This window comes from Ichthyophthirius multifiliis (assembly GCF_000220395.1).
Source record: "Ichthyophthirius multifiliis unplaced genomic scaffold scaff_1120509251222, whole genome shotgun sequence".
NCBI classification, from domain to species: domain Eukaryota; phylum Ciliophora; class Oligohymenophorea; order Hymenostomatida; genus Ichthyophthirius; species Ichthyophthirius multifiliis.
The window spans coordinates 24550-38344 of NW_004086085.1; the positions used below are offsets into that span (position 1 = coordinate 24550).

The window sequence follows — 13795 nt, forward strand, 5'->3', positions numbered from 1 at the left end:
TTTCAATACATCCATCATAAAAACGTCTAATAAGTTTTTTCTATATTCTTTCATAATATTATATGGTTACAATTAAATTAATTTTTCACAAAGTTCACTTGCACATTATTTAGAAATATATTTATATTCTATATCTTTTTTTTTATCTATATAAAAGCTTGAAGGAAGTATTACACTTATAAATTCTTTCGCAATAACACTTGTTTTTTACTCATTTTCAATACAATTTTAAAAAACTTCATAAAGAAGTTTTTTTAACGTTTTAAAGCATATTATAGATGCTTTGATAGTAAAAGTTTATTAATTTATATTATCTATATTTTTTACTAAAAATTATTATATAAAATCCTTTTCGTTTTAGTGCGAAAATGTATAAATTTCAAATAAAGAAGGAGAAAAAGGACTGTGTAATTCAAAAGAGTTTTAATTATTATTAATTTAAATTTATATTTTTTATGATGCAAATAAAGCTAAATTTTAAATATGAAATTTAAGAATTTCTTATAAATCTGTTTTAATATTTTTTTCATTAGGAAGATTTTTAACTAAATATTTCCTAGAACACATTAATAAAATTTCAAGAATCCAAATAGAAGTTAAAAAATGGCATGTATCATTAAATACACTAAAATTGTATAAATTAAATAAGTAAATATATATTATATATATATATATATATATATAGTTATATATATTATAAATTTATTTATTTATAATATTTTTATAATAATTACGCTAGAAATTAAAGTAGAGAATACCAAAAAGATATCATTTATGCATTATTATTATCTTTTTATATATCGAAATGTATATAAACAAGTAATTCGTACATAAAGAATAAAATAGAACTTTCTTTCATAACATTAGCTTTTGTACAGACAGAAATACCTTTATTATTTTAATTTTTTTAATACTACTTCTAATTATATTAAATTAATGATATTAATTATGATTTTGATATACAATTTATTAAGAAATCTCCACTTAAATTTAAAAATGAAATTAATTCTAATAAACAAAGCATTTCATTTGATAATTTATTTTCCTTAAAATCTTCAAAATTTACAAATTCTACGTTATTAATCCATAATTATAATACACAATTTATAAATTAATTTGGAAATTGGAATGCTAGAGGATACATTATACTTAATATATCTATTTAGATTTATTAAGAAGGCGAAAACTCATTATTTTAGTTAATTAGGAATTATATTTATTAACCTAACTTGCAATTGTAATCTTAAAAGAATTCAAATGTATACTATTAACTACCTAATTTGCTAAATATATTATGGTTTTTAATATTATCACCAACATACCATACTTTAAGGTAACTTTCAATTAATCTTGGAAACTCGTTTAGTATATTTTTGCATACTATTTTATATTATTATTTACATATTTTAGTTTTTTATGTCAAATTATCATCATAATTTATATTTTAATTAGACTAAGAAGATGAAAATGAAGATGTAAATATTTTTAAAGTAAAAATGTTATATAAAACTGAGGAAGCAGAATTAGTTGATTGAATTATGTTGTTTTCTTATTCATTTTTTAAATGAAAGAAATAATTAAAAATAGTTTTTATGGAATCTAAAATATTTCGAATTTCTTAAAATTTAGAAGAACAAGCATCCCTTTTTTCTTAATCTTAGTAAAAATGATCATCTTCTAGTTAGTCAAAGTTTTTTTTTATTTAAAATGATTTTTTTGAGTGATTTTATATATTATTATTATCATTTTAATAATACTATTATAATTGCTATTTTTATATCTAATTACTTTATTATTATTATTATTATTATTATTATTATTATTATTATTAATATTATTATTATTATTATTATTAATCTTATAATTAAACAGTAGTCTTTCTTTTTTTTTCTTCAAAATATATCTCTTTATTTTAGTTTTATAACTCTTACCAGTAACTTTCGAATAAATAGGTAATTACTTTGCTTAAATTTTCCTCAGTTAATACATCTTATGATAGTGTCCATATGCTAATTGTTATTATATAAATATATTTAGATCGGACAAATGCATCTTTCGTTTTCTAGAAACCCTCTATGAGATTAAAAAAATATATTTTAGAGTTAAATATTTAGTTTAATTAATCATATTTATAGTTTTCTGTTTGCATATTTTTCTTAAAGCCTCTAAATTTCATAATTATGTTTTATACTAAGTTAAGAATTTCAATTTAGTTTATCAAATTTTATTCAGAAATTTAACTGTTTAAAATATTTAATATTTTTTCAAGAATTTTGTTGAATATATAGATTGTTATGTGTTTTTTTTCACTGTTATATATCAGTTTTTCTAATAATTCACAACATGTAGTTATTAATATTTATATTTTAATTATTTGTTATTCGTCAGACTGAATTTAATATTTAGATTCTACAAATCTAATATTTTATAAAAAAAAAATATATAATAGATATATATGTTTATATATATATATGTTATATATATATATATATATTTATATATTTATATATATATATATACATATATATAAATATGTATATTATACATGTTTATTTTTATTTTACCTTATTATTATATTACATATTAAGTCCATATAATTTGTTTAATGTATATCAAATTAATTCTTTTTTTTTATTTAATTTTTTATTATAAATAGTATTTATAAAATATTACTAAAAATTTTGAAGATTAAATAATTTTATTTAAAAAAAGACTAATTTTAATTTAAAAAGTATAACTACAGAAAACATCTTTTAAAATATCCAAAATTCTACTTAACATTTTAATATCAAAAATAACTTCATTATAATTAAAATTTTTTAAAATGAAATTATGCTATGAAAAATAGCCAAAATTTTCTTAAACTTAAAAAATCCTTTATAAAAAAGAATCTATTATTCTAAATAAAAACACGGAGTTTTCAATTATAAAAGCTTTACAATAATTCCTTAAAATAGGATTATTATTATTTAAAAGTTCTAGCATTTCAACTAATCCACATCCGTTGTTAAAATGAGTATTTAACCTAATAAAATTATTAGTATGAGAGAAAAAAATGGTGTATTTTTTCATTGCTAATTCTTTATCTTCTTCAAATTACTATTTAATGAAATTTTTAAAAAGCTCTTGGGAGAATTCCGAGATGAAAAAGAAAATCATAAATTCAATTGTTTCTTTTTATTTGGGAAAAAAATCGATGTTTTACCATAATGTATTTATTATTTTTTCGATTTTTTCTTTTTTATGTAAATTCAATTTTAGTTTTTCGGTCGCTTTTTTATCTTGAATCATTTTTAGGAATTACATAAGATTTTCTACACATAAAATTTGGATTTTTTCTTATTTTTTATTTTCCATTTTCTTGAATATAAATTCAATGTATTTTTCGGAATCAAAATCTTCTTTTTTTAACTCTTTTTTTTTTATTAAGTTTATCATTATTTTTGAACTTATTTCGAATTTTTTCTCTGTATCACTTTTTTCTAAATAGTATTTACCCATAAATTACACAAATTCTTTTTCTTCAGTACTCTCCTTTTCTTCTTTTTAGTTTTTATTTTCTAAACTTATCATTAATATATCTATTATTCTTAAAATTTCCTCTTCTTCTTCATTTTTTTCTAACTTTTTTGCCAATCTAAGTATTAGTTTATGTACTGTATTGATCATATCTTCTTAATCAATTTCCTCGTAAGACATATATAAATTGGAGAATGCAAATTCGATTAATTAAAGTACTTCCTTTCCACCTTTTTAATTTAAAACATCACAAAGTTTAGCGAAAATAACATCAAAATGACTTTATATACTTTCAAGTAATCTTTAAGAGCTTTTTTAAATATCCTTAAATTTAAATAAAAAATAAAAATATATATATATTTTACTTAATTTTAATTATAGTAAAAGAAAATATACTAAATTAAAAAGAAAGAAATTCCTTTCAAAGTTTAAGGTATCATATGATTATTTTTAAGATAAAAAGTTTAAAGAATTTTCAAAGGAATACATAAATCTGTAAAATTATTATTTAATTAAAAAGTCCTTTTCATTCCTTCTACAAAATAAAGATCAATAATAACATCATTTGCCTAAAATTTGGAATCAGTATCTGGTTCTCCAAAAAGCCAAAGATGTATTTTCCATACTATTGAATATTCGTTTTTTATTAAGAGAAGTAACATACTTTATGTTATTAAGAATTTATCGTTTTCACTTAATGCGTTTTCTTTTATGGGAAAATAATTAATTAAAAAATCTAAACCACATCTTTTACATATATTATTTTCATCTTCTAAAGTTGAAATTAATGCGTTTACAATTAAGGCACTTTTATTTGGGAATCTTAGGTTGTTAAGGGATTATTGTTCTTCTTCGGATAAAAATTTGCTTTCTTTTAAATTTTATTGGATTTCTTTTTCTTCATAATTGCTTAATTATATGTTCTTTTCTTGTTTTTTAAATAATTTAGTCAAACAAGTATAAGCTGCTATTCGAACTGAAGGAATTCTTAAAATACTCATCCAAAGAATTCCATATACATATTTTTTACCTATTATTTCTTATAGTTATTCGAATATTTATTGTGTTTTTCTTTATAAAGGTTCACTGTTTTCTATCATTCCTGGAAGAATGCTTACTATTAAACCAGAAGCACATGGAGTTAGTTCTTTTTCTAAAGGAAAAAAATATTTTTCTATTATATCTAATATATCTGGTTTTAACTTTTTGTTTTAATTTAAATGATATATTTATTTATTAATTTATTTGTACTTAAATTGATGCTTATTAAAAAAAAGGAAATAAACCTAAAGTAAATATTGTTAAATTGTTTGCTATGTATTTTTTGTATTCATTTTGATTAATTTCACTATTTTCACTATTTTCACCATTTTCACCATTTTCACCATTTTCTTCATTTGAATCTTTTAATAAATATAAGTTTTCGAATATTATTCTGTATATTTTTAATGTTGACTTATGTGTCTCTATAGGTAAATTGTAATTTAAGCATTAACTTAGTCTTTTTCCTAATGTATATTTTTATTCTTCTATATAAGGAGTAGGGTATTCTTTAAATACTTGTTCTAGTTTTAAAAGCCAATTGTTTATTGAGGGCCAATCGTTTAATTTTTAAAAATCTTTTAAATATATTATTAGCTTATTTTTTAATAAATCTTTTTGTTTTTTATAATAATATATATAATTTATTTTGTAATTTTTTAATTTAGACCTTTATTTTTAGGATTTATTTTTGTCTAAGTTTTCATTTTTTTGTAAATTGTATTTCGTTGTAAAATATTATTATTATTTTTTTAATAAAGGATATATAAAAAAAAAAATATTTAAAAATATTATATATTAATATATATATTAATATATTTATTAAATTTTCTATTAAATTTTTACTTGAAATTTTTTTTTATAATTTATTTTATAGATTTTTTAAGATAATAAATATAATGTAAAATTTATTTAGTCCATCCATTCATTAAAAAAAAAATTAATTTAAACTAAAAATAATAAAAATACATGTTTAGTAGATTGTACATATAATATTATAATTATTAATGTTTATAAATAAATTTGCAATAAATTATATTGTTAATTAATATAATAAATTAATTATAATACAAATAAATTTTTATTCTAAACATTTTTTTTTGATATATATAATTATTTATATTAAATTTTATATTTGATTCTTTAATATATAAATTAATTTTTTTGTTATTATTATTATAAAAAAATTAAATTTATATTTTTTATAATTTGTGTATTAAATTATTTTTATATTTTCAAAATATTTTTTATAAAAAATATTTATTAAAAAATAATATATTTATTTACAATAATTTAAATAATTATATAATTTTTATTTATATAGAAATATAATTTAATAAATAATCAATATATATATATAAATTAATCTCAATTAAATATTATATTTATTATTAAAAATATCTTATATTAATTAAAAACACTTTGATTATTATAATTCATTATACTATATTTTTCTAGTTTTTATAATTTAAAATATAGCTATAATATATATATATATATTTCTATAATAATTTTATTTATTATTTTGTTTTAAGATAAGTTTAACAAGAAAAATATATATGTATATATTATTTGTTCATATTTTCTTATCTGTAAAAATTTAAATTTTCTATTTAAAAAATATAAAAGAATGAATAAATTGAATATTTTCTTTTTTATTTAAAATAATAATTGAATAAAAAAAAATACGAATAAGAATAATTTATATTATATAAATAAAAATATATTTTCGTTTTAAATTAATATGTTTAAATCCATTTTTTTCATATATTTATATTTTGTTTATTATTTATTAATTAATAGCTTAAATATTATATATTTATATTAATTTAAAAATAAATTATTTTTCTAATACAAAAAATGATTTTTAATTTTGATGAAAATAAAAACTTATAAGAAAATTTAAAAGAATTAAATATATTTTTTTGTTTTTTTAGAAAAAACTTTAAATTTAAGAAAGTGAAACAATTGAATAAAATTTGTTTTTAGAAAAGTTTCTAAATTAAACTCTTTCAAATAAAAAACAGCTATAATTAGTATATTTAAAGCCAAAATAAGAAATAATAAAAGAAAATCAAAAAAATATAACAGATAATGAAGATATCGATTTACATATATAATAAATATTATAATAAGCAGAAGAAGTTTTACAAACAGAAAATAATAAAACTTAATAATAAGTAAATAATGATTAAAAGAAACAAAAATTACAGCCTGCAATTTAATAAAAATAAACAAATAATATATCAAAACCAGAAGTGAAAGCGAAAAAATAAGTTACGAAAGTTATTTTAAAAAAATAAAGCACTTTTTAAACTACTTATTAGGCAAGTTTTTAAACAAAAAACAGTTTATAAAGATCGTAGTCTATAAAACAAAAAGCAAATACAATAAGTACATTATAAAAAGAATCATAAACCGAGAAATAAAAGAAAGATATTATTAATATATAGTAGGGTAAATTAAAAAAATAATAAAAAATAATATAAAAAGAAGTAGAAGAAACAAAATCAAATATATAACAAGAAGATAAGAAAATATAAAATAAAAATAAATAAGTAAAAAATGAGCTGAAAATAAACTAATTAGAAAACGAAAAAAAGAAGATTTGGAAGAAAAAAAGAAGTTTTGGAAGAAAAAAAAGTAATTAAAATAAAAAATGAATGAGTTAATTTTTTTGTTTTAAATAAAAAATAAAAAAAAAAGTTTTTTTCTTTTGAAAATGAAAAAGATCCTTTTGAATTGTTAAATTTGGAAGATTTACATGAATTTTATAATGAAAAAAAAAATTAATAAAATAATAAAAAGAATATCAATAATAATAAAAATATTTTAAAGAAAAAGAAGAAAAAGCAAGAATGAATTTCCTTTTTAAATTAAAAAATCATATGAAATAAAAAAACAAAGTAGTTTATGAAGAATAAAAAAATGATGTTTTGGAATAATATACTTTTTCTGAAAATAATAAAAAAAATGATTTTTAGGGAATAAATGTTCATTATTTAGGTAGATATTCGTAAATATTGTTATAATATATAGAATAAATAAAAAATTTGGTTAATTTAGGAGAAGACGAAGATAAAAAATGTGAGAATTTATTCAAAATTTGGTATTTTTTTAAAAATTTAAATAGTAATTTTTTGGAATTTAAGAATTGTTTAAGTGAATGTTAAAAATAGAATTTCATATAAGAAAATATTTTGAAAAACATTTTTAAGTTTTAGTTAAAGAAAGAAAATAAGAATTATTTTTGGAGTATTTTTTATTAATTATATAGAAAAGAAAAAAAAGTTTTAAATTCTAAGAAAAAATTATTAAAAGTAAATAAGAATTATAAATAGGTTAAATAAATGAAATTAATCTAATTTAATTTAGAATTTCTATTTTTAATATTCTAAATGAAGTTCTTTAATAAGAAAATATTTAATTTTTTAAAGGATAAAATTAGAATGAGTTTATTTATTTCTTAAAATAAATTTAATAAATTATTTGTATTGTTTAATTTAACGGGAAAATTTAACCATCGTATTATATTTAGGAAAACATAGAAGAATTTTATAAAAATATATGAAATTATATATTAAAATTATTTAATTTCTTTTATATTATTAAAGTAGGCTTTTATTATTTTAATTTTAAATTATTTTTAAATTTTTGAGAAATTATTATAATGAAAATAAAATATATTTTTTAAAATTATATAAAAATAAATAAAAATTATTAATATTTTTTTTTTATGATTTTATTAAAAATTATTAAATATGATATATTTGTATATATATTATAATTTATAATAATTTTATATAAAAATCATTTATAAAAAAAATGTAAACTATGAATGAAGAAAATAAAAATAAAGATTTTAAAAATTAATTAAAAAATAAAAAAATTAAAAAGAAAATATAATATAAATATAAATAAAAATATATAAATAAATATTTATATATATAAATAATTATAATATATTTATTTATTTATTTATATATTTATTTATTTATATATTTATATAATTTTTTATTTAAAATTTTATATTTGTATACATATTTATTTTTATATTTTAATTTGTTTATTTTTTTTATTTTTCATATTTATTTATTTTTTATTAATATTAAAAGATATTTTTTCTGATTATTTATATTAATTTTGATACTTTATAATATTTTTATTAATTTTTTTTTATAATATATCTTTCTATATCATAATTCATCAATATTTAATAATTATAAACAATTAATATCATATTTTATAATTATAATTTTTTTTTTTTTAATTTACTTATAACATTATAATTTAAATAATAATAAATCTTTTCTATATATATAATTACATCGCAATGTAATACATTGAAGAATTATTACTTAAAACGTCTAATGAAAACTAAACTGTTTAAAATTTACCAAATATTTCTGATAATCCTTAAGATTATTCTGTTTAATTGATTAAATCTCTTTAATAAAAATAATAAAGAGTACAGGAAAAGTACTTAAAATATAAAAGTGGTTAAATATAGGAAGTTACTTTAGATTATAAATAAATTTAAGATTTTTTTACTTCAAAATATTTATAGAAGACTATAATTTTATAAAACCAAATTTTTTATATAGAAGAAGTTTTGAAATATTATTCTGAAAAAAAAGAGGATGTAAAGGATGTAAAGGAAGAAAATCCTGAAAAAAAAATTATTTATAAAATTTCTAAAAATTTTAAAATTAAATAGAATGGCTTTTTTTAAATTATATTTTACAAAAAATAAGCGGAAATATTTCTTTTAACATTATTCCAGTTATTACTGAAAATTCTTTTTTTAATAGAGATGCTCTTTTTTAAATTTTTCGTGATTTTTTGGAAGTTTAAGGCACCTATTAACTTCTTGAATATCAAAAAAATCCAGAAAACGAGTAAGATAATCAATAGGAAGAAAATTACAAAAAAAAACTATATATTTCTACTTTCTATGAAGAAGAAGATGCCTAATATATTGAAAAAAACAAATAAAAAAATATTATAATATACACAAGTGTAGAAATATGGTAAAATATAAAATAAAAATTCTAATATGAAGAAGAAATATACATAAAATAGGCTTAAATGCCTTATAAAATAATTTATGAAGAAAAAGAGTTGAAATATAGAAGAGAGAAATTACAAAAAATGTACGAAATTATTGATAAATACATAAATAAATGGAAAAAGACACTTCTTGTATTCGATATAATGATTTTTATTCCTTAAAAATATGTAAAAGATGCCAAAAATTACTATTTATAGAAAATTATGGAAAAAATAAATATAATTGATGGATAAAAAGATGATAATTATAAAATGAGAAAATTCAATATTTTTTTAATCTAAGATGTATATGATTTAGTTATTTGGCAAAAAAATATAAAAAATATACATCTTTAGATCGATTTTGGGGAAAAAAGTTAAGTTTTTTACCCTCAAGAAGGCTTTTTTTAACAAAATCCTCATTTTTATTCGTTTTTGAGTTAAAAATAAGCCTTTTAAAGGCAAAAAGTACTGAGTTAGGTTTAAAAGGGAATTATTCATCGCTTATATACGAAAGATTAATTTTTCGGGTTTTTAAAAGATATTAAAAAATAATTAATTTAAGAAAAAAATTAAGAGGAAGATGATTCATCAAATTAAGAGAGATATCATTTTAGGATTGTAAATAAATTTATTTAGGTTTTTATGGAAGAAAAAAAAAGCTGGTTTAAATGCAAAAGCTAAGTCTCTGCACATACTTGTGTTTTTTGGAATAGAAAAGGTGATTTGTATACTATTTGGTAGTGCTTTTTGTAAAAAAAAGCGATCTTTGAGGAATTTTAAGGCTATTAGTGGATGAATTAGGAAGAAAAATTAAATGAAAGTGAGAAGGAATGGGCTGATTTTTGTAGGAGAAATTAAGTTAGGAAAAATGTAATTGATTAAATGGAAGAGAAAATAGATAAAGATTGTATTTGTATTAAAATAGAAGACTTTGATTTAATAGTTTAGGAAGTATTAGTAAAAAAATATTACAAGAATTTATGTGTTTATACGGGAAACCGGAAAAAAGGGTATTAACATTTTGAATCAAGATAGAATTTTTTATATTGTAATGAAAAAAGTGCGTTTAAATTAATTGAAGAACATCCCTTTTTAATTATTCCAATTTCTTTTATTTAAAAAGAGAAAGTTTATTTAGGTAGTTGTGTTTAAATTGATCATAAAAATTTAATTTAATTTGCTCCATTTGAATTTTTGGAAAAGCATAATTTAAGACTTATAAAAAGTTAGAGTTTGAATTTAGCAGAAATAGAATTTTTCGGTATTTCAAATGTTTTGATGAGATATTTACCTAGTATAGTGAAGAAAATAGAAGATAAATTTGGTTGTTTATGCGAGGTAAATTTTTTGGGAGAAAGCGTTATACTTAGCTGTGATTAAAATTTAAAGGAAAAAATCGAGAACGAATTTCGAATTTTAATTGACGAATGTAAATTTTAGTTAAAAAATGAAATTTTGGATATTCCTGCAGGTAAAAAATCAATGGCTAAAATAGGCAAAGGAGGTCTAGTGTAGAATATCCATGTTTTTGAAAACGAGCATGTTTTTTTAGTTGAAGGACTCCCTTTAGATGTTAATGTTTAGGAAATAAAAGACTTTTTTTAATTAGAAAATTTAGATGAAATTATTGATGTTAAGTATTTTTAAAATTAAGGTAAAGCAGAAGTTTTAGTTGCAGATAGTTAAGATGCATCTATTTATGTAAAAAGCTTTAATTAAACCTTATTTAAAGGAAATACTATAAGACTTAAGTTAAATAGCCATGATTTTATTATTCATGATTAGGATATTAAAAATCTTTAATATATGAAAATTAAATGGAATTAATGGAAATCTAAAAGAACAGTATATTTATTATTTAAATATATATTTTAATTAATATATATAAATATATATATATATATATATATATATATATATATATATATATATTTATTATATATATAGGCAATTATAACTTTTAATAGTAAAGAAAATATAAAATAATTTAGTGACTTAGTATAAAATTAATTAATGATTGATTATTCAATAATTGAAATAGAAAAAATAAATGAGAATAAAACTGTAAAAATAAAAAACTTGTAACCTATAACAGATGAGAAAAGTATAATAAAAGTTCTTAAAAAAAATAATCTATTAGGATATTCTAATATTGAAGTAGAACGATTTCCTGATGTAGATAGAGATTTTCTTAAATAAGTTTTAATTGATAAATTAGATTTAGTTTATAAACAAGGAGCTAATCATGATATTTAATATATTAAAAAAAAAATAAAGGGTTTATTTAAGCTAAAGTTAATTTCCAAAAACACAATATATATTAAATGAATAAATATGTTGAACAATTACATAGAAAAAAAGATATTTTGGGCTTATAAAAAGTAGAAATAAGGCTTTACTTTATTCATTTTTTTAATTATAATTTAAAATTGTAAAAAATTATTGATTTACTTTTAACAAGTAATTAGAAATTGAGTAAGTGGTTGTAATAAAAAATAATTAAAATTAAAAAATAATTAGTTAGATTTACACCTTCTACTTAATAAATTTAAATTTAATTAAAATCTAGTATTAATAAAATATTTAATGATGCCGTAAAGATTATTAATAATTTATTTTAACCAAAACTTTTTGATTTTAGAAAATAAAATTAAGTAATTTTTTATTTTATTTATAAAAAATTATTAATTAAAAAAAAACATAAAAGACGCATATTGTATCATTATTTGAATAACCTTAAAAAGTTGATTATTCTTTAATTTTTTCAGAAATAGGAAAGAAAAAATTAGAAGAATTAGAAAATAAATACTCTGTAATATTTAGTTTAAATTTAATAAAAGAAGAATTATAAATATATAGTTCTGATGAAATATACTAATTAGTAAATAAAGAAATAGAAATATTTTTAAGATAATCTATTTGTGTAAAAATACCTATAGCAGGAAAAAATCTTCGAAATTTATTTCAAAATGGGACAAAAGGACTTGAATTATTTTCCGAAAAATTCAAATTAATGAAAACATAAGTAGATTATATTTCAAAAGATATATACATATAAGGCTATCCATAAGAAGTTGGAATCGCAAAAAACGCACTAATAGCTTTTTTAGAATAAAATACTCAAAACAAACAACTTTTATATACTTATGAGGAATGTCAGATTTGCGCAAATACCATTTGCAATGGATATAGATTAGTAATTTGTGGACATTAGTTCTGTTTTAATTGTCTTGTTTTCATTTTCGATTAAAGTTTAGGTGATGTAAATTCCTTCCCGATTAAATGTCCAAGTTGTCAAGAGGATTTATGTATAGAGGATTTACTTTAGATTATAAACGAAGACGAGCAACGATTATAAAAATTAAAAAGAATGTCCATTAATAATTATGTATAAAATCATTTCACAGAACTTCAATTTTGTCCTAATGAATTGTGTAAAGCGGTACATTCAACAAAATTATAAAAATATACATGCTATGAGTGTTAGAAAACCTACTGCTCAAAATGTGCAGCGGAATATCATTTCGATATGACATGTACCTAGTATTAGGAAACAGAAGCTTAGAATATTTAATATTTAATTAAGGAAGGGGCGAGGAAATGTACTAATTGTGGAGTCTTTATTATTAGAATTGATGGATGTTATAGGGTAGAGTGTAAAAGATGTTAAATGCATATTTGTTGGAAAGATAATTGTATGAAATTCTTTAAAGATGCAAATAGTTGTTATGTACATTTAGATGAAAATCATTAGGGTTATTGGTGATATATGCAATATTTCATATATTTATATATGTTGTTACTGTATTAATTAATTAACATTTTTTTATTTATTTTTTTGAAATTAATTTTATTATATAAAAATAGTTGCTGATTTTTAAGAAAATAATTAAAATTAAAAAAGAGTTTCTTTTGTTAAGTGCCAAAAACTCAAGAAGAAGAGTTTATTACATAAAGTATATTTTATTCTATACAATAAAAATATAGAATTATTAGAAAATTAATAAAAATAAATAAACTAAGATTATTAATTGGAAACTTTTTTTAACATTTTTTTTTAATATTTTTTTAAAAATAATATTTAAATTAAATTATTCTGAAAAAGCTATTTACTGATAATACTCCTAAGACGAGATTATAAGAAATTCAAAATAAATTTAACTAAAGAATGAAAGAAGATATT

The 13795-nt window shown here is 17.4% G+C and overlaps 4 protein-coding genes across 4 annotated transcripts, besides 22 other annotated features; 3 read left to right on the forward strand and 1 right to left on the reverse strand. All coding sequences in view use genetic code 6, as the record gives it.

The window, feature by feature from the left end:
• Positions 1–652: 652 nt before the first annotated feature.
• Positions 653–699: a microsatellite.
• Positions 700–1723: 1024 nt separating this feature from the next.
• Positions 1724–1763: a microsatellite.
• A 26-nt stretch (positions 1764–1789) lies between these two features.
• Positions 1790–1855: a microsatellite.
• Positions 1790–1868: a microsatellite.
• Positions 1869–2438: 570 nt separating this feature from the next.
• Positions 2439–2544: a microsatellite.
• Positions 2545–2698: 154 nt separating this feature from the next.
• On the forward strand, positions 2699–3841 carry IMG5_162730 (hypothetical protein). The gene has a single exon (XM_004030287.1). It carries the CDS (start codon positions 3013–3015, stop codon positions 3445–3447), a length of 435 nt encoding a protein of 144 aa, XP_004030335.1. The 5' UTR covers positions 2699–3012; the 3' UTR covers positions 3448–3841.
• On the reverse strand, positions 3666–5481 carry IMG5_162740 (n-terminal domain protein; the record flags this gene model as incomplete). Its single annotated transcript, XM_004030288.1, has 2 exons — positions 3666–4721; positions 4771–5481. The coding sequence occupies 2 exons, from the start codon at positions 5479–5481 to the stop codon at positions 3666–3668; spliced, it is 1767 nt and encodes a 588-aa protein (XP_004030336.1).
• Positions 4863–4911: a microsatellite.
• Positions 5348–5386: a microsatellite.
• Positions 5369–5416: a microsatellite.
• Positions 5369–5417: a microsatellite.
• A 316-nt stretch (positions 5482–5797) lies between the features above and the next one.
• Positions 5798–5837: a microsatellite.
• A 1317-nt stretch (positions 5838–7154) lies between these two features.
• Positions 7155–7202: a microsatellite.
• A 154-nt stretch (positions 7203–7356) lies between these two features.
• Positions 7357–7391: a microsatellite.
• A 1033-nt stretch (positions 7392–8424) lies between these two features.
• Positions 8425–8463: a microsatellite.
• Positions 8459–8499: a microsatellite.
• Positions 8473–8521: a microsatellite.
• Positions 8496–8618: a microsatellite.
• Positions 8524–8664: a microsatellite.
• Positions 8530–8664: a microsatellite.
• Positions 8536–8664: a microsatellite.
• Positions 8604–8664: a microsatellite.
• Positions 8665–8848: 184 nt separating this feature from the next.
• On the forward strand, positions 8849–12342 carry IMG5_162750 (hypothetical protein; the record flags this gene model as incomplete). Its single annotated transcript, XM_004030289.1, has 3 exons — positions 8849–11457; positions 11560–11890; positions 12182–12342. Exons 1-3 carry the CDS (start codon positions 9649–9651, stop codon positions 12340–12342), a joined length of 2301 nt encoding a protein of 766 aa, XP_004030337.1. The 5' UTR covers positions 8849–9648.
• Positions 11491–11558: a microsatellite.
• A 283-nt stretch (positions 12343–12625) lies between the features above and the next one.
• Positions 12626–13378, forward strand: IMG5_162760 (ibr domain protein; the record flags this gene model as incomplete). Its single annotated transcript, XM_004030290.1, has 1 exon — positions 12626–13378. One exon carries the CDS (start codon positions 12626–12628, stop codon positions 13376–13378), a length of 753 nt encoding a protein of 250 aa, XP_004030338.1.
• A 273-nt stretch (positions 13379–13651) lies between these two features.
• Positions 13652–13682: a microsatellite.
• Positions 13683–13795: the final 113 nt, after the last annotated feature.